Source organism: Equus quagga, chromosome 8, assembly GCF_021613505.1.
Source record: "Equus quagga isolate Etosha38 chromosome 8, UCLA_HA_Equagga_1.0, whole genome shotgun sequence".
Lineage (NCBI taxonomy): Eukaryota > Metazoa > Chordata > Mammalia > Perissodactyla > Equidae > Equus > Equus quagga.
In genome coordinates this window covers 61,083,031-61,107,155 of record NC_060274.1, presented here as the reverse complement: position 1 = coordinate 61,107,155, position 24,125 = coordinate 61,083,031, and the positions used below count along the sequence as shown (strand labels likewise).

General features: G+C 38.3%; 1 protein-coding gene across 4 annotated transcripts in view; it reads left to right on the top strand.

Moving 5' to 3' along the window:
- The window catches only part of PEX1 (peroxisomal biogenesis factor 1), a 52,739-nt gene extending 40,099 nt beyond the window's left edge, over positions 1 to 12,640 (top strand). For 2 of the 4 annotated variants that reach the window (XM_046669604.1, XM_046669607.1), the window contains exons 18-24: positions 2,098 to 2,240; positions 2,322 to 2,425; positions 3,245 to 3,421; positions 7,681 to 7,911; positions 9,344 to 9,541; positions 9,839 to 9,969; positions 12,129 to 12,640. In XM_046669604.1, the coding sequence (XP_046525560.1) occupies positions 2,098 to 2,240; positions 2,322 to 2,425; positions 3,245 to 3,421; positions 7,681 to 7,911; positions 9,344 to 9,541; positions 9,839 to 9,969; positions 12,129 to 12,213 (1,069 nt within the window). In that variant the 3' untranslated portion in view covers positions 12,214 to 12,640. Of the gene's footprint in view, positions 1 to 2,097; positions 2,241 to 2,321; positions 2,426 to 3,244; positions 3,422 to 7,680; positions 7,912 to 9,343; positions 9,542 to 9,838; positions 9,970 to 12,128 lie in introns of those variants that run through there. The other 2 variants (XM_046669605.1, XM_046669606.1) reach the window with 2 other exon arrangements.
- Positions 12,641 to 24,125: the final 11,485 nt, after the last annotated feature.

The following is a 24,125-nucleotide window of genomic DNA, read 5'->3' as shown; positions in this document are numbered from 1 at the left end:
GTGTATCCACCACCCAATTTAACAAATAGAACATTATCAGGAAAATGTTATTACAGATAAAGACAGTCACCGTGTATTCACCAAAGGTTCAATTTACCAGGAAGATATTACAATTCTAAAATTGTATCTGATATTCTAGCTTCAAAATATTTAAGCAAAAATTGACAGAACTGCAAAGAGAAATTGACAAATCCACCTTCATAGTAGAAGGTTTTTAACACACTTCTCAGTAATTAGTTACACTAAGGTGAAGAAAATAGTAAAAATTTAGAAGATTTAAATAACATATTCAACAAGATTGATCTAAGCATATTTGCAACATATCCCCAACAACTGGAGAATATGCATTCTTTTCAAGCACACCTGGAACGTTTTTGAAAATTGGCCAAACTTCAGGCCATACCTAGCAATTGCAGTAAGTTTCAAAAAAACAATATCATACAGACTCTATTCTCTGAAAACACACATAAGTTAAAATAAACAAGAGGATATTAAAAAAAACAAACTCTTCTGTATAATTCATGGGTTTAAGAAAAGATCATAATGGAAAACACTTGGCACTAAGTAATAATGAGGATGCTGTTTATTAAAACTTTTAGATGTTGCAAAACTTAAGGAAAATTTATAGCGTTAAATTTTAGAAATGAAAAAAGTTCAGTTGAAAGTTAATCACTAGGTATCCATCTCATGAATTTAGATATAGATATAATTTAGAAAATATAGATATAAACTTAATAAATAAAAAGAAGTAATAAAGAGCAAAAACTAGTGAAATAGAAAACAATTCAACAGAAAAGTTCACAAACCCAAATATTTCTTGAAAGCCTAGTACAATTGATAGAACTCCAGTGAGATTGATCAAGAACAAAGCAAGCATGAATAAACAATATTAAGGATAAAAAGGGGGACACAACTAAAGATATACCAGAAATGTAAAAGATAATAAGGGAATATTTTCAAATAATATAATGAACTTTATGCCGATACACTTGAAACTTGGATGACATAGAGGAAAAGTATAATTGGCCAAAATATAGCAAAGAAGAAACAAAATCTGAATAGACCTGTAACTATAGAAAAAAATTGTCACTGGTTAAAAATCTTTACACAAATCAAACATGAGACCCAGCTGGTTTTCTAGGAGAGTTTTGCCAAACATTCAAAGAGATAATTCTAGTCTGTTGTTGGCCGCAGAAGACTTATCTCACTTGCCGTGTGTTTAATGAGATGTTTGTTGGTTTTTTTCAATCAGCTTGACAGGTGTTTTGTAATAGGGGTGATTCTTCAGACATCTAGTCCACTCTCTTACCAGCGCTGGAATTTATATTCTCTTATTTTAATTAAAACAAAGTTAGTTAATAAATTAATAAAGTTAAAAATCAATTCAAATTAGAAAAAAGTGTAATATACGCAAGTAAAATATACTTTATAAAAAGCCCTGTCAAAACGATGTGAAAATAATGAGCTTGCCAGATTTTAAATGGACAAAAGAAATGAATAGGCATTTCACAAAAGAAGTAAAAGTGGCATACAATCATATATCACTTAACGACGGGGATACGCTTTTTGAAATGTGTCATCAGGTGATTTTGTCATTGTGTGAACATCATAGAGTGCACTTACACAAACCTAGATGGTATAGCCTACTGCACACCTAAGCTATATGGTACTTATCTTATGGGACCACTGTCGTATATGCAGTCTGTTGGTGACTGAAACGTCATTACTTGGAGCATGACTGTCTAAAAAAAAATGTTTACTTGTACTGTAATAAGAATCAAAGAAACATTTCGCTTCTTGAATAAGTTTCTGGGTTTTGTTTTAGTTCTTGTCCAGAAGGCATGAGTCTTAGGCAAACACCTTGACCTAAGAGCCAGTTTGCTAAAAACAAGGATAATTATATATGCCTTGCCTTCTTTAAGGATTTGGTATGAAGATTTAAGTAAATACATATATATATGTGTGTGTATACAGATATATGTATTTATATTTGTATAAATAAATATATATTATATATATTTATATTTATTTACAAGTATTCATATATAAATTACTTTGCAAACTCTATTCAAATATGAAATATTGTGTTTTTCTCAGAGCACAGGCTGCAAAACCCTGCATTCTTTTCTTTGATGAATTTGAATCCATTGCTCCTCGACGAGGCCATGATAATACAGGAGTTACAGATCGCGTTGTTAACCAGTTGCTGACCCAGTTGGATGGAGTAGAAGGCTTACAGGGTAATAACTGTAAATACAGAGATATCATTATAACAAAATTTCGGCAGGATTTAGTGAAGAATTTTTACTTTTTTTCCCCAGGTGTTTATGTATTGGCTGCTACTAGTCGCCCTGACTTGATTGACCCTGCCCTGCTTAGGCCTGGCCGACTAGATAAATGTGTATACTGTCCTCCTCCTGATCAGGTGACAATTTCATATTTAGAGTCCAAAACCCAACAATGCTACACTCTTTGCTTGTGAACTTTACTTATGCCAGGTAATGGCAGTTATCCTTAGAAGACCAGCTTTAGGCAAAGGCCTTGGTCATTGTTTGCTCACAGCATGAAAAGATTCTGAACTAGATACAAGCGATTTCCATGCAAGTCTGAGAACTTTATAATCTTTCAGTATTGACCAACTGGAAAAAAAAGGAAGGAAACTAAAGTATTTCATGTCAACATTCCCTGTGTTCCAAGACCACACCCCTCTTATCCTGACAAAAGACTCTGGTACAGAATCAAGCATATGGCTAGTAAGCATCTAAGCAGGTTACACAGAGAGAGGACTTTTAACAGTTCCAAGTCCTGTGTCGTTTCATCTCTTGTTCCAAATTTACAGATTAATGAATAAATGAGTGAAAGGACAAGTAGAGAAATGAGTAGTCAAAGGTATAAAATAATCTACATATATGTCATATGTAGCTATTAGTTAAATTATTCTAATTTTCCTTTTGAAACACTTTTTTGGCACATTTGCCCAAATCTAGAAAATAAGCACTGTCTGAATAAGAAATGACTTAGACTGAATAGTTAAGATTGTTGTTTTTCATTTGTTTTTCTCCCTATATTCTTTCTGTTAGGGGAAATGTTCCAAGAATACATAGCAGACTAGTGGTACATTTCTCAAGTTAACTTGTAAAGCTTATTAGATTATATAAAGTTAATTTATTAAAAATCATAAGATACGTAGTTTAAAATAATACTTAATTTTATTTGTTAAATCAATTAGTTTTTCTCCCTTCAGGTGTCACGTCTTGAAATTTTAAATGTTCTCAGTGACTCTCTACCTCTGGCAGATGACGTGGACCTTCAGCATGTGGCGTCAGTAACTGACTCCTTCACGGGAGCTGATCTCAAGGCTTTACTTTATAATGCCCAGTTAGAGGCCTTACATGGAAGGCTGTTGTCCTGTGGACTCCAAGTAAGTTATAGCAGGAGATCGTTACTATGGTGTTTTACGAGCATGAGGTGATAAGAGCAGCCCAAGGTCAAAATTTCAACCTTCAAAGATCCTATTTTTTAACAACTCGGGTAAAACTCTATAGAAATTTACCTTTAGTCGAATGTTCCATAGTTGGAATATTGGCTTTGCAGAGAATTTGTAATTATGCAGAGTTGGTGTCCATTTCTTTAATATTACCTTACTGTTGGCAAAATATTTTGGTGTGTGGAAGGATATTATTTAAATTGGGATATCATGAATTAGACAGTATAAACAGAAAAATACTGTGGTTTTTTTGTTTGTCTTGTACTTTAATTTTTAAAAAATAATTGAAGTTAGTTATTTTGAAGCTCAAATTGTCCCAGATCAAGCCAATAGGAGCTGCTTTGGGATGGTTTCTGTGTCTTTTTGATATGTCCTCATAATTCTTTGATCCCTTACTTATTTCCTGATACAAGAAGGTCTTCCAGGTTTATCTTGTACTTTCTGTACTTAGCCCTATAAACAGCCTTTTCTCTAAGGATAGTATTTTGATTTTAACTTTTGCAGCAGATAATTTGAGTTCTACTACGTTGTGGATTTTACCACATATTTTCTAGGAAAGATTTTCCTGTATACTCTTCTCCCTTACATTTTGTTGGAGATTCTTGCAGGGCCTAAAGTTCCTAAATCAGAAACTATCAAGTTTTTGCTATCTATTTTGGCAAGTCATTAAGGTTCGTTTTTTTTGCTGTTTTGGGATGGATTGTTCTATATATATGTATTAAGTCCATCTGGTCTAGTTTTTCATTTAATTCTACAATTTCCTTGTTGACTTTCTGTCTGGATGGTCTGTCCATTGGTGTTAGTGGGGTGTTGAGGTCTCCTACTATTATTGTATTGTTATCTCCTTTTAGTTTTGTTAATAGTTGCTTTATGTACTTTGGTGCTCCCGTGTTGGGTGCATATATATTTATATGTGTTATGTTTTCTTGGTGGAGTGTCCCTTTTACCATAATATACTGCCTCTCTTTGTCTCTCTTTACTTGCTTTGTCTTGAAGTCTGCTTTGTCTGGTATATGTATGGCGACACCTGCTTTCTTTTGTTCACTATTAGCTTGGAGTATCATCTTCCATCCCTTCACTCTGAGTCTGTTTTTGTCTTTGGGGCTGAGGTGTGTCCTGGAGGCAGCATATTGTTGGGTCTTGTTTTTTAATCCGTGCTGCCACTCTGTGTCTTTTGATTGGAGAATTCAACCTATTTACATTTAGAGTGATTATTGAAATGTGGGGGCCTGATGCTGCCATTTTATTGCTCGTTTTCTGATTGTCCTGAATTTCCTTTGTTTCTCGTCCCATGTATTTCGGACTACCAGTTCAGTTAGGTAGTTTTCTATGCTGGTTTTCTTAGTTTCCTCCTTATTTGTAATTTGTGTCTCTGTTCTAATTATTTGTTTAGTGGTTACCATATGGTTTGTATACAACATCTCATAGATGAGATAGTGCATTTCCTGATAGCCTCTTATTTCCTTGGACTGAGCTGGTTCCATCCCTTTCCTTTTCCCTTTCTAGGTTGTTATTATCACATCTTTTTCTCTTCTTGTGTTGTGAGTTTGTGGTTAAAATGAGAAGATTATATTTATTCTTGATGTTTCTCTTCCCTTTATCTTTAATATTATATTTAAGCATTTGCTAACCTGTTCTGATGGAGAGCTGAAACTTTCTGATTTTGTCTTTCTATTTATCTCCCTGCTCAGGGTTTTGTAACCCCTTTCCTTTTTTTTCCTTTTTTTTTCAGGTATGAGGGCCTTCCTGAGGATTTCTTGTATGGGGGGGGGGGGGTCTTGTGACAATGAACTCCCTTAACTTTTGTTTATCTGGGAAAGTTTTTATTTCTCCATCATATCTGAAGGATATTTTCACTGGGTAGAGTATTCTTGGCTGAAAGTTTTTGTCTTTCAGAATTTTGAATATATCATTCCACTCTCTCCTAGCCTGTAAGGTTTCTGCTGAGAAATCTGCTGACAGCCTAATAGGGGTTCCTTTGTAGGTTATTTTCTTCTGCCTTGCTGCCCCTAGCATATTTTCTTTGTCCTTGACTTTTGCCAGCTTTACTACTGTATGCCTTGGAGTTGGTCTTTTTACATTGGTGAAGTTTGGAGATCTATTGGCTTCTGTCACAGGGATTTCCAGCTTCCTCCCCAGGTTTGGGAAGTTCTCAGCTATTATTTGTTTGAACAAGCTTTCTGCTCCATTCTCCTTCTGTTCTTCCTCTGGGATACCTATAATCCTTATGTTGCATTTCCTAATTGAGTCATATATTTCTCTGAGAGCTTCTTTATTTCTTTTTAGTCTTAGTTCTCTCTTCTCCTCTCTCTGAAACATATTCCTGTCCTCTAATCTTCTAATTCTGTCCTCCATATTATCAGCCCTACTGTTCAGGGATTCCAGATTTTTCTTAATCTCATCCATTGTGTTTTTTAACTCCAACATCTCCAATTGCTTCTTCTTTATAGTATCAAGCTCTTTTGTAACATAGCTCCTGAACTTGTTGAGTTGTCTATCTGTATTCTCTTTTAACTCATTGAATTTTTTAATGATAATGATTTTGAATTCTTTGTCATTTAGTCTATAGATTTCTGTGTCTTCAGGATTGTTTGCTGGGTACTTGTCATTTTCCTTCTGTTCCAGAGATTTAATATATTTTTTCATACTGCTTGATGGCATGGATTTGTGCCTCTGCATAGAGATAGAGTTTGGTTACTGCTTCCACTTGCTGCCACTGGGGAGGAGGGGGCGGGAGCTGTGTAATCTGTGCCCACTAGGATCCCCATCAGCTGTTCCTGACCAAGCCTGGGCCACTCCTTGGGATGGCAGTGGCCCTGTGGGGTCTCCTGTCAACTGTGGGAACAGTCACATGGGGGCTTTGGGTTCCTGCTGCCTGCTCCCACAAACCCACCTAGAAATGCTCCCTCCTTAGGGACTGCAGCATTGTTATGGGCTTTCAAGGCAGCTGAGAGCTTGTTTGCCCAGGCTTGCAGCTTTGCTGCCATCTGGTCCCACTGGATCTCGCTTGCACCCTCAGGGCCTTAGCAGAGCTATGGGCATCTAATGCACCTGGCAGGTAGCTCACCCAGCCATTCTGTGTCTGCTCCTAGGCCACCCAGCCTTTGTGCTTGGTGGGCAGGGCCTCTCTACTGGGCTGAGCTGAGACTCTCCCTGGGGCCACTGTGGGACTGTGGATTTTCCCACTGGACCAAGGAGCCATCATGCTGGGGCTACTGATTGTCACCACCCACTTGCACAGTCCTGCTGGATGGATCTCACTTTCCCCCTTGGGGCTGCAGCAGGGCTACGTGTGTTTAATGCAGCTGGCGGTTAGCTCGTGCAGGTTACTGCCTCTGCTCCCAGGTCACCCAGCCTTTGTGCTTGGTGGGCTGGGCCTCCCTACCAAGTCTGAGCCCAAGTCATTCCCTGGGGCTGCAGTGGGACTGTGGATTTTCCCAGTGGTCCAAAGAGCAGTCATGGGGAGCTTATGGCTGTAGTCACCTGTTTCCTCAGTTGCGCCGACGCGCACACCCACCCTTGGGGCCACAGCAGTACTATGAGCACTTCAGCCGGGAGAGAGTCGCTTGTGGGTACTGCGCTGTCTGAGGGCCAGGGAGTTCTCACCTATCTCCACCTCTTCCCTGGGGGTAGTCTATCCACCTTCTGATGTATGGCAGCGTGGGTCTCTCAGGCGTCCTGCAGTGCTGTGTGAGTATCCTCCGTTGATCAATGAATGTCCATTTAGTTGTAGTTTGAAGGGGGAGAGACAAAGAAAACTGCTCACTCTGCCATGTTGCTGACATCACTTTCCTAAAGTTCTTCCTCCCCCACCTTTCACTACCAGAAAAGGTATTTATTTGTAAAGCGCTCTATAAAAATAAGGCACTCTATAACATGATTGGGTCTTCATTTCAGAGTAGAAAAATATGAATTGAAAGACATAAAAATAAAATCCAGAAGGCTGAGTCCTAGTTTTGTTACAGAATTTTTGGGGAAGCGGTTGGCAAATTACACATTCCATCTTATCTTTCCTTATTTTAATAGTTAAAATTTTATTATATGCCCCAGAACCATTAGAGAATTAATAAGAGCTTTTTTGAAGAACGCCTCGAGTTTCATTGTCCTGGTCTGTTAGAGTACTGTCTGTGTTGTTTTTCTGAGCTGTGGGTCACTTAGATCTTGACAACTGGTTGTCCTTTTGTGTGTTTTAGGATGGCAGTTCCAGCTCTGATAGTGAGCTAAGTCTGTCTTCAATGGTTCTTCTTAACCACAGCAGTGGCTCTGATGATTCAGCTGGAGATGGAGAATGTGGCCTAGAGCAGTCCCTTGTTTCTCTCGAGACGTCTGAGATGCTTCCAGATGAATCAAAATTCAATATATACCGGCTCTACTTTGGAAGCTCTTATGAATCAGAACTTGGAAATGGAACCTCTTCTGATTTGGTACCTTGTGCAGTCGTCATTGTACACTTCTGAAATGTAAAACCGTATGTTGGTGTAAACTGGACAGTGATTTATCTCCTAACCAGCCCCACATGTTCTTTCTGGTTGGTTGGTTCTTCAGTAAAATAGTCTTGGTTTTCTTACATACACTAATTAGTGGTTTTCATTCCTTGTTAAGAACTATAAGACGGAACTGGCAGAAAGGGGAGCCAGAGTAGCCAGTGGTTGGGATTCCCTTTGGTTTCTTTCAGGTTTCTCTCCCTTTGTTAGGGGTTTAAAGCATCTTTAGTAGCAGATCCATTTTATATTAAACTTAAATTCTGTTATCATAGAACAGTTGAGGATAATGAGAAATGTGGTACCATAATGTCAAAAATTCCTGACAACAAAATGTTACCTATTTGTAATACTTTTGGTGGAAAGTATAAGCACAGTGAAAAAGTTATTAGTAGCAAGAATGTTTCAACAAGGAAAATGTTTAGATTAAATGTAGGCAAATCATTGTTTTTCTAAATTAAAACAGCATTCAACACATGTCCTCCCCAAAAATAACAGTTTCACTGCTACTGTATTGGTAGATACAACATTTTTACATATATTTAGTTATATTTTTTGTTTTTTGTAAATTTGCTTTATTAATTCAGGTTTTTAAAAATATAAAAGTGACCCATTTTTATTCCTAAGAATAGTAAGCTGTTGTTTTAATTCTGGTCTTTAATTCTGTTTTCTTTTTTTAAATTAAGTTAAATTTTATTATTATTCTTTTAAAGGTATGCTTTTTGGTGAGGAAGATTGGCCCTGAGCTAACATCTGTGCCTATCTTCCTCTTTTTTCCCTCCCCAAAGCCCCAGTACCTAGTTGTATATCCCAGTTGTAAGTCCTTCTAGTTCTTCTATGTGAGCACTGCCACAGCTGGCTGACGAGCAGTGTCTAGGTCCCTGTCCAGGATCCGAACCAGCGAACCCTGGGCCACCGAAGCAGAACGTGCAAACTTAACCACTGTGCCAATGGGCGGGCCCCTAATTCTGTTTTCTGTTTCTTAACTTCTATGTAGAAATGTCCCCATGTAGAACCTTAGTAGAACTATTTGCTGAAAACTAAGAAGGTGCATTTCGAACCAATCTCTGGGGCATTCGTTTGGTGGATTTAATAACAAAGCATTAAAAAATCCTTGTGTTACAGTAGTTTCCACTCTATGGTGGCTCAACAACATAGATATAAATGAAGCTTTGTAGAATATGGACATATTTTAAACTTGCTTAATTTCAGTTAATTACAACGTAAGCTTGTCCATGTTAAGGTTTTATTGCTTAAAATTTTTAATTTTATCTTTGGTAAATACATACTTTTTTTCTCCCTCTCTCTTTTTCCCAACCACCCCCCTTCCTCTCTTCCCTTCTTCCTTCTTTCATTATTATACTTTACCATGCAGAGCTCGCAGTGCCTGTCTGCACCAAGTTCCATGACTCAGGATTTTCCTGGAGTTCCTGGGAAAGATCAGTTGTTTTCACAACCTCCAGTCTTCAGAACAATGTCACAAGAGGGTTACCAAGAACTTACACAGGAACAGAGAGATCAACTGAGGGCAGATGTCAGTATTATCAAAGGCAGATACCGGAGCCAAAGTGGAGTATGGCTTTTGTCACCCCTATTATAATTGTGAAAACTTTTCAAAAATTATTTTTCCTTTTGTTTTCCTATGTATTTCTTTGATTTGTAAATGAGCTATATTTATAAACAAGGGACTGAAACACATTGATAAGTCAAATGGTTCTGTGCTTCCTGCTTTCAAATAATTTTTAGTAATCTTATGAGAAAGGGCATGTATAATCTCCTGAAAAACTGACAAAAAGAAATAACACTTGGACTGCTTCTTTTTTCATCACGTCCCTAAGTTGACTTTTTGTCATTTTCTTTTTAATTTAAGGAGGATGACACCCTTAACCAACCAGGACCAGTCAAACCCGGTCTGGCTATCAGTCAGTCACATTTAATGACTGCGCTCAGTCACACGAGGCCATCCCTTAGTGAAGATGACTGGAAGAATTTTGCTGAGCTGTAAGTAACAGACTCTGATTCAGAAGTATAGATATTATCACAGGTGACAGTTATTCACTTAAACGTTGAAGTTCTTATTTAAAATCACAAATGATATTTTAAAAGCCAATTCAAAAATTTTGAGTGGCTATGCATTCAAACACTCAAATTTCAGGAGTATAGAAGTCAAAAATGAATTTTCATTAACCGGTTCATTTGATTATATTTGATTTATAATAAACTGATTTAAAAGCTTTGAAGAAATAAAAGGAAAATTAAAATAAAATCAAAATAATTCCAATATATAGTTTGCAAAAATTATGAAAAATGTGCCTGTTTTGCTTTCAAGATTACATATATTTTTATTAATCTCAAGAACATTTAGATACATTTAAATTCACTTATGGACCATGTTTAGTCCACATTTGGATTTATAGGCTTCTTGTAGTTGTCTCTGTAGCAGCTTAGGAGTTTGAAACCTGTAGAGTGGGGACCATTCTAGGTCAGGGCTTCACCTTAACTCAAGAAATGTTTATTCCTGGTCTTTAGAAGTTGCAACTCTTTCATGTTTAATTTCACAGCACTTTGGATTGTGTGTGCTTGTGTGCATTGCCCTTCTTCCCTTCTAGGTTTTTCGGCTGGTCTAATAATTAAATTGACATGATATAGATTAACAGAAGAAAAATAAATTTAATTTCATACATATGGGAGCCCCATAAAAATATGCAACTCAAAGGCAGTCAGGCAGTTGAGGCTTATATGCCGTCCTGAGCTAAGGAAAGGGGCAGGGCCTGGAGCTTCAAAGAGGCGGCGGTGACTCCCAGGAAGAGGGGAAGAGCAGACGTCTGGTAGTCACGCGTTGGCCCTGCCATGCAGACGGTCCTTCAGAGAAAACAGTTCTCTCTGGCGACAGCTCACTTTCTGGTACAGGGGCGCTATCTCAGTTCTTTTAGGCAGTTCAGGGAGAGGTCAAGAACTTTTCCTGAGTCTTGATTCCCTTCCACTCAAAAAAATCCACCTGCCAAAGTGGTACATTTTGAGGTGGCATATTCTGCACCCCTTCAACACACATAAGTAATATCTTCTTAATGCAGAAAAATCAGAAAACAAAGAGAAGGAAAAATAAGAAAACAGACATTTCCCTTAATCCCACTGCCTCCCAAAGCATATTTATTTGTATGCTTATATATTTTCCTCCTGAAATAAGACACTGCACATGTTGCTTTACAGCAGTCCCCCTTTCATCCATCCATACATCTAGAACATTCTTTCACATTTTAAATACGTTACTACTTGGTTTTTAACATCATTTTATAGTATAGCTAGGCCACAATATCCAATTTTTGGACATTTAAGTTGCTTCCAGGTTTTCACTATCATAGGCAGTGATAATGAACATTCTCAGAGCAGAATGCTTACACATATCCTTATTTCACTGGGATAGAGGTAGAATTATTGCATCACATTTTTTAAGGCTTTTGAAATCTGTTTCCAAATTGCCTTTCAGAAATACTGTACAGTGTACATCCCAACAGTAATATATTGAGAGTGCTGCTTTCACCACACCCGCACTAACATTGAGTGTCATATTTCTCTAAACTTGGCCAGTTTGACTGGAGAAAAATTATATCTTGTTTTAAAATTTAAATTTTTTTGATTAAAACTATAGAGGTTATATTTTTATGTTAATCATTGTCATTTGTATTTTATCTTTTCTAATTTGTGTCCTCATCCCCTTTGCTCCCTTTTCTACTGGAGTGTTCAACTTTAAAAATTTATTTGTGGGGCCCGCCCAGTGGTGCAGTGGTTAAGTTCGCATGCTCTGCTTGGGCAGCCTAGGGTTTGCCAGTTTGGATCCCGGGTGTGGACCTACACACCACTTGTCAAGACATGCTGTGGCAGGTGTCCCACATATAAAGTAGAGGAAGATGGGCACAGATGTTAGGGCCAGTCTTCCTCAGGAAAAAGAGGACGATTGGTGGCAGATGTTAGCTCAGGGCTAATCTTCCTCAAAAAAAAAAAAAAATTATTTGTAAGAACTTTAATTTCTTTTACAAATTTGTTTCCAGTTTATTATTTTATTTTTGTTTCTTAAAAGACATTCTGTTTGCAAACAATCCATTGTCTTTTGTAATTTAAGCCTTTACATGTATTAAATATTATCTCTTACTTTTTTTAAGGTATGAAAGCTTTCAGAATCCAAAGAAGAGAAAAAATCAAAGTGGAACAATGTTTCGACCTGGACAGAAAGTAACTCTAGCATAAAATATGCTTTTGATTTTCTTTTGGTGGTTTGTCCTCATGTTGTAACAGTAAAAATGATGTCTGTAAATTTATTTTTAATTTAACAAATTAAGTTAATCTATAAAATCACAGATTGGTAAACCTGTAGTTATGTAATAATCAGGATTACTTGAGATTAATACTGTAGAATAAACTGGGATATTTTTAACAGATTATCTTTTATTTCCTGTAAATCTATGTTAAATCTTAATGAAATAATATCGGCCAAATGGTGTAACTAATTTTTTTCCTCCTTTGAAGAAAAGACAATAGAGAATGTAATTAAGTCCCATTTCTTAAAACTCACTGACAGTTGCTTTTCAGCATCTTTCTTGCATTTGACATATTTTATGCTTAGCAATTTCTTCACAGTTTTGGAAATAAAATATCCTATTGTTTACTGATCCAATTAGCTGTTCTTCTTATGTCAGAAAATGTGGAATTTAAACACAATTCAAATAAGCTTAATTATTCCCTCAACCAGAAATGAGACCACATTCCCCTAATATACTGCATCCAGCTCCAAGGTCAGAATCTTGAAGGATGTCCATTCCTCCCTCAGCTCCAGCATGACTTTCTCTTCATAGTCTCTAACCTATAAGCAAAATTGTCAAGTCAGCCACCATCAACACAAACAATGCGTAGTAATGCAGTAAGAGGAAAGGAAAAAGGAGAAAGGTAAATATACAAATAAATAAAGAGAAAACAAAGAAAAACGTACAGGCAGCAGCCACTGCCCTTTCCGCAGCTAATCATGAGGGCATGGCCAGTATTTTTTATTTTTCTCTTCCATTACTTATTCCACGTTCCTCTTACCTAAGCCAGTACCTCAGCAGATTAGAGTTCTTTACTAGATGGGATGGTCTAAACCTTCATTCCTGTCTGAGCCATCAGTGACCTGCCTAACATCGCAGAAGTCTTCCGTTAAGTTTTACCATAAGTATTCAGTATTACCACAAGGTTCTGTCCACACTTCTCCCATCCCCCACTGTGTAGCAGCAACTGGGTATTCACTCAGCCAACATCATAACCCTGCCAAACCATTGCAGTCATCACTCTGTTCCCCTCATAGAAGCATTCCTCCTTTGCTAAACTAAATCAGCAAAGCCCAGAATTGCAGGGAAGCAGCAAAGATTTGGGGGTCACTAGGTATTAACCGAGGAGTGCCGTTCCTCCTTGCACCTTGTTTCCAGATCCTTGTATTAAGGCCCTGGTCACTGGTTCACAGCATATACGAAATGTACTGCATCTTGCAGAACAGCACTCCAACCTCACAAAGTTGTCTCCCCAGAAGGCCGGCTATTTCAGGGTGATGAGTGTTTACATTAGGTCCAGTGAATTGCATAGGTAGCCCACCACCTTACTCTTCACTGTAAAGTGAGGTTTGTGATCAGAAGCAAGTGTTGTCCGAGAGAGCATAACAATGTCAAAGCATGTTGTGAGTCAGTGAAAGATGGTGTTGGTGGAAGTTTGGGGGACAGACAAAGCAAATCCAATTCCAGAATGTGTCCCCTCCAGGGAAGACAAATTGCTGCCTCCTCTCTGATAGAAGAGGACAAATGTAATCATCTTTCCACTAGGCACGGGCTGGTCTCCCCGGGCATGTACCCAGGTGGTTGGTCACTTCGCTGAGAAGAAGGCTGTCCAGAAGGATGGAGAGTTGGGCCAGCGTTGGTGAGGGGAGATCCACATTGTAGAGGCCACACAGACTCCCATCCCTGCCACTGTGGCCACTTTGTACATAATCTGTTAAGCACTAGGTGGCTGGAGAAGACGGCTGACGTCCTTAGAGAGGTCATCTAGAACACCTGATTATTAAAAGCACTGAGGACGTTTAGCTGAGCATTCACACAGGACACAAACATTCTCACTCTCTGAGTCCATTCCGAGATCTCATGGCCGCTTCTCCGGTCGTGCTCTTTCCAAATCTGATCATCTGGTTATTAGTCACTGTCTATGAATCAGCATAGATTTCTATGCCAGATATCTCTGCCTCCTGGCAAAATGGAAGAGTCATGTTGCTCAGAAAATCTGCTCGCTTGGAGGATTTCCCGTCTCCGTTGGTGGTCAGGACTCTTCCCTGAGCGCAGCAGTACTGCCTGTGCCCTGCTGGGTAGGTCACAGTGGAGTTCTGGGTCTCCAAGGATTAACATTGGCAGCCCCAGTGTCTCTGATAATCCCTAGAATGTCTGGTTATTTCTCAGGACACCTGGGAAATGGCCTGGTGAATGGCTTTGGGTTTTTTAGGGAAGACTTGGAGGAAAGAAGAGCCATAGCAAGTACTCATGATGTTAATGCAGGACCCTTTTCCTGGATATCTGGCTTCTCCTTAATTCTTGGTCTGACTTAGACCTGAGAATGGGTCAGGGGCCATGACCATGTTGTGGTGACTCAAATCAGGCCTCCATTTTCTACTGACAGGGAGATTTTTAAATTGTAAGAATGAAGTAGGATCTTTCACCATCTGTTTTGGTCGTGAGGACCCCACAATTAGTTAGGCAGCACTGAGCTGACGTGCTGGCCCTGGGTGTCCTACTTCTAGACTTTTTATGCCCAAGACAGAAAAACGCCTTGTTTACTTCTCTGAGTAGGGTTCCTATTACAGCCCAAACCAATCCTAACACATTCCAACGTTTTTCTTAAAGCCTATTGAAGGAGTATTTTCTGACACCCCCACTATCCTGGGGGACAGAATTGGGTGATGGTAAGTTGGTGAGTTGAATGTGATTCATTCATTCAACATGCCTGTCTCACAAAGTCTTTAGATTTCTTTCTTTGTATTATACCAAGATATTTCAGACATCTCCACTTTATTCAGTGTGAGTCACTGAGTCCACTTTCCAATTACCCAACCATGGAATTTGTTAGAACACTCCCAGATGCTGAAGCAGCGCACTGAATAAAAAACTAAGGGCATTAATTTTTAAAAAAGTGTATTAATACATCAATCTGACCAATAATTATGTTCTTCCTACTTAGCCTAGCACTCACACTTGTCTTCAGATTTTGCATGAAAAAGCAAAACATTGTAGTTCTTTTGTTGTCTAAGCCTTCTTCTGGTTTGACTTTTTATTCGCTCCCTGGGGCGTGTTGGGATCTGACAATGGACAGGAGAGTTAGAATGCAAGGATGAGCTTCCTTTTCAAGACTGAGCCCCCTGGATGTGGGCATTTCAGGGGCTTCAAGCAAGGGACAAGGAGCTGCTTCACTATCACAAAAGATTCAAAGTGGGTGGGGATTCAAGGGAATCCAGATCCTTCCCTATGTCCCCATCCCAATTATCAGGGGCTCACTCTTTTCCAACCAATGCCTTAACTTTTCCGTAAGAGATCTGATATGGTGATGAATTCAATGGATGATGTAATCCAGTAAGCTCTGGGATCAAACCACGTTTGATTTTCAGCTCTCAGCCTCATGGCTCTTTCAGCAGTCATGGGATTTTTTTCGCAGTCATACAATCCCTAATTTTCAGCCTGTGCCTTGAGCTGAAAATATAACCATCTGCGCTTGTCTTTCTCTTTAAGCTCTCTAGTGCTTTAGTCACTTCCCCACTTGAAAACCTTGTGTGTTCCATACTATTCTACAGCAGCAACCCCTTCAGTGGGCACTTCATTCCTGGGAATGGCTTGTGATATTTTAGTTAGCTATATTGCCGCTGCAAGCCGTGGGCTGCCAAATTCATATCCCTTAAAACAAATTAGACTTTCCTTGCCCTCAGCCTTTATTAGAGCAGATAATCAGTCCCATATTTCCTCTTACTTTCTTGAAAATCAGTACCACTTCTGGCAGTGATTTCCATATCCAACAAGGTTTTGTTTTGTTTTGAGGAAGATTGGCCCTGAGCTAACCTCTGCTGCCAATCCTCCTCTTTTTTTGCTGAGGAAGACTGGCCCTGAGCTAGCATCCATGCCCATCTTCCTGTACTTTATATGTGGGACGCCTGCCACAGCATGGCTTGATGAGCACTGCGTAGGTCTGCACCCGGGATCTGAACCAGCAAACCCTGGGCCGCTGAAGCAGAATGCGCAAACTTAACCACTGCACCACTGGGCTGGCTCCTCCATCAAGGTTTTTAGTTGTAAGTAGCAGAAACCACCTCTGGCCTTTTCAAGCATAAAGAAATTTGAAAGCTTATTGGGGCTAGACAGCAAAGCGATGCTCAAAGACTAGTGGGGTCTCGTCCCCAACCTTTGGGTGACATGGGAACTGGCTTAAAGGGGCTCCCACTCTGAGAGCCAACCAGTCAATACCAGTCTCACCTGATATTATCCCATTCATACCTCTCAAAGTCTGCCCATTTCTGAACTTTCATCTTCTGGAAAACCCTGTGTAAGATCAGCAGTCTGCTCTGCTCTGACCGGCAGAGCTCGTAGTTACTATAGTAAACAAAAAAATTCAGCCTTAAATATTTTTTATTTCAGATATTGACTGGCAGTCTTATCACCCTTTGATATTTCCCTAATCAGTATTAATAATCCCTAACCTGAGATCTAGTCATCTATTAAGAGTCTGACTTGGAGAACACTGAGTGTGAGCGCCAATGATTAACTTGCAGGATTTTTTTGTTAAACCATATCCAGTTATCTCCACGCTGCATCGAAAATTCCACAAAGGGCCAGGTTGTGTGCACATTGCTCACTGCTGAAATCTAGAACAATACCTTGTACTGGTGACCACTCAAAAAAGTAATAAGTATTTGTGAATGAATCAGTCTTCTCAATTGAAACTGGAATAATCCTCTTTTGAAAAAATAAGGAAGGAGGGAAGAAAAAACAAAATCTAATATTTTAGACCTTGACTTTTTTTTAGATTGGAGCATATATAATTGATTTGGAATCAGTTTTGACTCTAAAAGCAATGGAAATTGGCCATCTACAATAGGTTTAGGAGCATGGATTCTCAAATGGGCATTTTGCATTCCTACAGTAAATTACTCGATGCTCGTAAGTATAAAGAAGGAAAAATAAAAATATAAAATGTAAAACACTGGACAATGGCATTATGCCATGGAGTTTACTCATTTCCTAGGCAACCGGACTTTTTTTTTGTAAAACTGGTATAGGACTTAACCTCCCAGGAAGTTTCCAAGAATCAAACAAATAAACAACTAAAAGAAAAGAAATATTCCAGGATAACAAATACCATCAACCATATATTGACACAGAAATTTTGCCCAGAGTTTTAGAAAATTTAAATGAGGTGTTTTGGCCTAGACATTTGTTCCAGCCTATTACTCAGGTATTTTGTAGGAATCAGTGTCAGTTAAAATGCTACAGCTTCTTCACACAAGTGAAAATGCTGGGATCTAAACCACTGGTTTTCAAAATATTTTAACCACAACCCAGAGTAACGCATTTTCCATCATGACCAAGTCCACACATGCACATGGCTGAGACACAAGTTTCACAAAACCATACCTACTCTTACCACGTATGACGTTCTCTGATACAATCTATTCTCTTTTATTCTATTCTATTTCATACAGATAGTGGCAGTTTTGACCTATAAATGGGTTGAGACTTGCAAATTAAACACTGGTCTAAAGTACTAGAATATAGAATTGCTTTATATCTTATGATCACATACACATCTTGAACACACACCAAAAAAAAAAACCGGACTTTAAACCTACTGCTTTCTCGGTGAAGTACAACCCATCTAAGCAGAAGCCTGCCCGAGTGTTACAAAGGTGTTCTAAAATTCTGCAGTTGGTAGAACCTTTTTTTTTGTCTTTCCTGCAATTTTACTTATTCAGTAGCATTTGGAAAACTTTCGTATTTTCCAGTAAATACATATAAGTGAATTCATCATTAAATCAATCCCATCACAAAATTATTTGGATCAATTATCTAATTAGTTCACCTTTCTTTTTTTTTCCATTTTTTAAAATTTTCGGATGTACATCATATTTCGAATTCTGCGTACATTACATCATGTTCACCACCTGAAAACTAATTATATTCCATCCCCTCCCATGTGAGCCTAATCACCCCTTCTGCCCTCCTCCCTCCCCCTACGGTAACCACCAATCCAATCTCCAAGGCTATGTGTTTTTTTGTTGTTGTTTTTATCTTCTACTTATGATTGAGATCATATGGTATATGACTTTCTCCCTCTGACTTATTTCACTCAGCATAATACCCTCAAGGTCCATCCATGTTGTCACAAATGGCTGGATTTCATCATTTCTTATGGCTGAGTAGTAGTCCATCGTGTATAAATACCACAGCTTCTTTATCCATGCGTCCCTTGATGGGCACCTAGGTTGCTTCCAAGTCTTGGCTATTGTGTATAATGCCGCAATGAACATAGGGGTGCAAGTATCTTTATGCCTTTGTGTTTTCAAGTTCTTTGGATAAATACCCAGCAGTGGAATAGCTGGATCATATGGTAGATCTATTCTTTTTTTTTAAATTTTTTTTAATTTTTTTTTATTGAGTTATTGATAGGTTACAATCTTGTGAAATTTCAATTGTACATTGTTTGTCAGTCATGTTGTAGGTGCACCACTTCACCCTTTGTGCCCACCCCCCCACCCCACCTTTCCCCTGGTATCCACTAAACTGTTCTTGGTCCATAGTTTTAAATTCCTCATATGAGTGGAGTCATACACAGATTATCTTTCTCTCGCTGGCTTATTGCACTTAACATAATTCCCTCAAGGTCCATCCATGTTATTGCAAATGGAATGATTTTGTTCTGTTTTGCAGCTGAGTAGTATTCCATTGTATATATGTACCACATCTTCTTTATCCTTTCGTCTGTTGATGGGCACTTAGGTTGCTTCCACGTCTTGGCTATTGTAAACAGTGCTGCAATAAACATTGGGGTGCACAGGACTTTTGGGATTGCTGACTTCAGGCTCTTTGGATAAATACCCAGTAGTGGGATGGCTGGATCGTATGGTAGTTCTATTTTTAGTTTTTTGAGGAATCTCCATACTGTTTTCCATAGTGGCTGCACCAGTTTGCATTCCCACCAGCAGTGTATGAGGGTTCCTTTTTCTCCACAACCTCTCCAACATTTGTTGCTATTAGTTTTAGATATTTTTGTCATTCTAATGGGTGTAAGGTGATATCTTAGTGTAGTTTTGATTTGCATTTCCCTGATGATCAGTGATATGAGCATCTTTTCATGTGCCTAGTGGCCATCAGTATATCTTCTTTGAAGAAATGTCTGTTCATGTCTCCAGCCCATTTTTTGATTGGGTTGTTTGATGTTTTGGTTGAGTTGCGAGAGTTCTTTATATATTAAGGATATTAAGCCTTTGTCAGATATATGACTTGCAAATATTTTTTCCCAGTTAGTGGGTTGTTTTTTTGTTTCAATCCTGTTTTCATTTGCCTTGAAGAAGCTCTTTAATCTGATGAAGTCCCATTTGTTTATTCTTTCTATTGTTTCCCTTCTCTGAGAAGGCATGGTGTCCGAAAAGATCCTTTTAATACTGATGTTAAAGAGTGTACTGCCTATGGTAGATCTATTCTTAATTTTCTGAGGATATACCATACTGCTTTCCATAGTGACTGCACCAGTTTGCACTGCCACCAGCCGTGAACAAGGGTTCCCTTCTCTCCACATCCTCTCCAACATTTTTTGTTTCCTGTCTTGTTAATTATAGCCATTCTGACCGGAGTGAGGTGATACCTCATTGTAGTTTTGATTTGCATTTCCCTGATAGCTAATGATGTTGAGCATCTTTTCATATGCCTGTTGGCCATCTGTATATCTTCTTTGGAGAAATCTCTGTTCAGATCTTTTGCCCATTTTCTAATTGGATTATTGGTTTTTTGTTGTTGAGCTGTATTAGTTCTTTGTATATTTTGGATATTAACCCCTTATCTGATATATGGTTTGCAAATATCTTCTCCCAATTGTTAGGTTGTCTTTTCCTTTTGTTGATGTTTTCCTTTGCTGTGCAGAAGATTTTTAGTTTGATGTAGTCCCATTTGTTCATTTTTTCTTTTGTTTCCCTTGCCCGGTCAGACATGGGACTTGAAAATATGCTGCTCACACCTATGTCAAAGAGCGTGCTGCCTATGTTTTCTTCTAGAAGTCTCACGGTTTCCAGTCTTACATTCAAGTCTTTAATCCATTTTGAGTTGATTTCTGTGCATGGTGTAAGGGAATGGTCTACTTTCATTCTTTTGCATGTAGCTGTTCAGTTTTCCCGACACCATTTATTGAAGAGACTCTCCTTTCTCCATCGTATGCTCTTGGCTCCCTTGTTGAATATTAGCTGTCCATAAACGTGTGGGTTTACTTCTGGGCTCTCAATTTTGTTCCGTTGATCTGTGTGTCTGTTTTTGTCCAATGCTGTTTTGGTTACTATAGCTTTGTAGTATAATTTGAAATCAGGGAGTGTGATACCTCCAGCTTTGTTCTTTTTTCTCAGGAATCCTTTGGCTATTAGGGGTCTTTTGTTATTCCATATAAATGTTAGGATTCTTTGTTCTATTTCTATAAAAAATGTTGTTGGAACTTTGATAGGGATTGCGTTGAATCTATAGTTTGCTTTAGGAAGTATGGACATTTTAACGATGCTAATTCTTCCAATCCAAGAGCAGGGAATATCTTTCCATTTCTTTGTGTCTTCTTTGATTTCTTTCAACAATGTTTTATAGTTTTCGGTGTACAGATCTTTCACCTCTTTGGTTAAGTTTATTCCTGGGTATTTTATTCTTTTTGTTGCAATTGTAAATGGGATTGTATTCTTAATTTCTCTTTCTGCTACTTTGTTGTTAGTGTATAGAAATGCAACTGACTTTTGTACATTGATCTTGTACCCCACGACTTGACTGTATTCCTTTATTATTTCTAAAAGTCTTTGAGTGGCATCTTTAGGGTTTTCTAGACATAAAATCATGTTGTCTGCAAAGAGTGACAATTTCACTCTTATTTTCCAATGTGGATCCCTTTTATTTCCTTTTCTTGCCTGATTGCTCTGGCTAGGACTTCCAATACTATGCTAAATAAGAGTGGTGACAGTGGGCATCCTTGTCTGGTTCTTGTTCTTAGAAGGATAGCTTTCAGTTTTTCTCCATTGAGAATGATATTTGCTGTGGGTTAGTCATATGTGGCCTTTATTATGTTGAGGTATTTTCCTTCTATACCCATTTTACTCAAAATACACATTTTTATCAAAAATGGATGCTGTATCTTGTCAAATGCTTTCTCTGTATCTATTGAGATGATCATGTGATTTTTATTCTTCATTTTGTTGATGTGGTATACCACATTGATTGATTTTCAGATGTTGAACAGTCCCTACATCTGGGGAATAAATCCCACTTGATCGTGGTATATGATCTATTTAATGTATTGTATTCAATTTGCTAGTATTTTGTTGAGAATTTTTGCATCGATGTTCATCATGCCTGAGTGTTACAAAGGTGTTCTAAAATTCTGCAGTTGGTAGAACCTTTCTTTTTGTCTTTCATGCAATTTTATTTATTCAGTAGCACTTGGAAAACTTTCGGTATTTTCTAGTAAATACGTATAAGTGGATTCATCATTAAATCAATCCCATCACAAAAGTATTTGAATCAATTATCTAATTAGTTCACCTTTCTTAGTTGTAAAGGGATTGCAGAATTTTAATATCATCCCACATGTAAGTTCAGCAAGTAGTCCTTAACCTTTGAGTTGACATCTTATCCCTTCCAAGGAAACACTGACAAAACGTACAAGTATAGTCAGGTGACAACATCTGAAGATCAGTCAGTTCAACTGATCAGTAAAACTTTTAATAAGTTTTACTATGATTTGAGGATGGTGAAAGTCTGAAGCACATTTCTAAAGTTTTAGGGCAAGGCCTTGGTTTTTTGGATACAGATCCAGCCTGCACAATGGCCTCCCATCACTGCCTCCTTCTGGAGCTCAGAAACATTTGTAGTGGTGACTAGCAGTGCCAGAGAGCCTTGGTTTCAAAAGAGGATGAGCCCAGAGGCCACTGACCCAGCACAGCAGAGGTGGGGTTGGAATTCTTCCTCTCTGGGAGTCTCTTGGCATCTGATGGAGGGGGAGCCCAGAGGCTGTGAAGGACACACTCCTGTATCTTATGAAATGATCAGTGCACATTGATCCTGAGGGGGAGTAAAGAGAAAGTGAGATTGACATTGCAAGTCATCACCACTATCTGAAAGAAACCCTCCAAACAAACCTATGGAGCGTAGCAGAGTTTCCTATTTTATGCTTTTTTTTTGACCTGTGAGTAATAAGCACAGGGCCAGCCTAACTTGAATGGTCACCAATTGTATTGAATGGCATCACCAAATATTCCATTCTCTATTTAAAATCCATTCTCTATATTACACTTAACTGGACTTTCTAAAATGTAATGACAACCAGCAACATTACTGAGCATTTGCCATATGCCAGGCCCTGCACCTAAGCACCTTACACATATCATCATGTTTAATCCCCTCAACTATCTGGGAAGGTATGCAACTTGTCCAGTATTATTTCAACAACCTTGCATTTAACCCTGGTTGTCTGAGTCCAAAAGCCACGGCCCTACAGCTGTTCTACTCTGCCCACCTAGTCCTATTTCTGTGTTGGTCAAGGAGAACACTAAGACCAACTTCATGTGCAAGATGTCTGACGCCCGTAACTGAATTGTGTTAAACTCAGTTAAGATAGTACCTTGAGAATACACAAATAAACAAAAAGATATTCCATGCTCATGGATTGGAAGAATATTGTTAAAATATCCAGATATCCGAAACAATCTATAGATACAAGGCAATCCATATTAAAGGTCCAATGGCACTTTTCACATAAACAACAAACAATCCTAAAATTTGTATGGAACCACAAAAGACCCCAAATAGCCAAAGCAATTTTCAGAAAGAACAAAGCTAGAGGCATCATACTTCCTGATTTCAAACTATATTAAAAGTGATAGTAATCAAAATAGTACTGGCATCAAAACAGACACATAGATCAATGGAACAAAACAGGGAACCCAGAATTAAACTCATGTATATATGGCCAATTAATTGACAACAAAGGAGACAAGAATATAAAATGGGAAAAGGATAGTGTCTTCAATAAACGGTGGTGGTAAAACTGGACAGCCACATGCAAAGAATGAAACTGGACCCCTATCTTACACCATACATAAAAATCAACTGAAAATGGATTAAAGACTTGAACATAAGACCTGAAACTATAAAACTTCTAGAAGAAAACAAAGGCTGTAAGCTTCTGTACGTTGGTCTTGGTGATGATGTTTTGCATCTGACACCAAAAGGAAAAGCAACAAAAGCAGAAACAAACAAGTGGGATCACATCAAACTAAAAAGCTTCTGCACAGCAAAGAAAATAAAAAAAAAATGAAAGGGCAACCTACCAAATGGGAGACAATATTCACAAATCATATATCTGATAAGGGGTTAGCATCCAAATTATATAAAGAACTCAAACAACTCAATAGCAAAACAAACAATCCAATTTAAAAAACGGCAGAGGATCTAAATAGATATTTTTCCACAGAAGACATACAGATGGCTAACAGGTACATGAAAAGATGTTCAACATCACTAATCATCAGAGAAATGCAAATCAAAATGACAATGAGACATCACACCGCACCTGTTAGAATGGCTATTATCAAAAAGACAAATAACTGTTGATGTGGATGTGGAGAAAAGGGAAGCCTTGCATACTGTTGATGGGAGTGTAAATTGGTGCAGCCAGTATGGAAAACGGTATGGAAGTTCCTCAAAAAATTAAAAATAGAACTACCATATGATCTAGCAATTCCACTTCTGGGTATTTATCTGAAAAAAATGAAAACACTAACTTGAAAAGATATCTGCATCCCTATGTCCACTACAGCATTATTTACAATAGCCAAGACGTGGGGACAACCTGTGTCCTTCAATGAATGAATC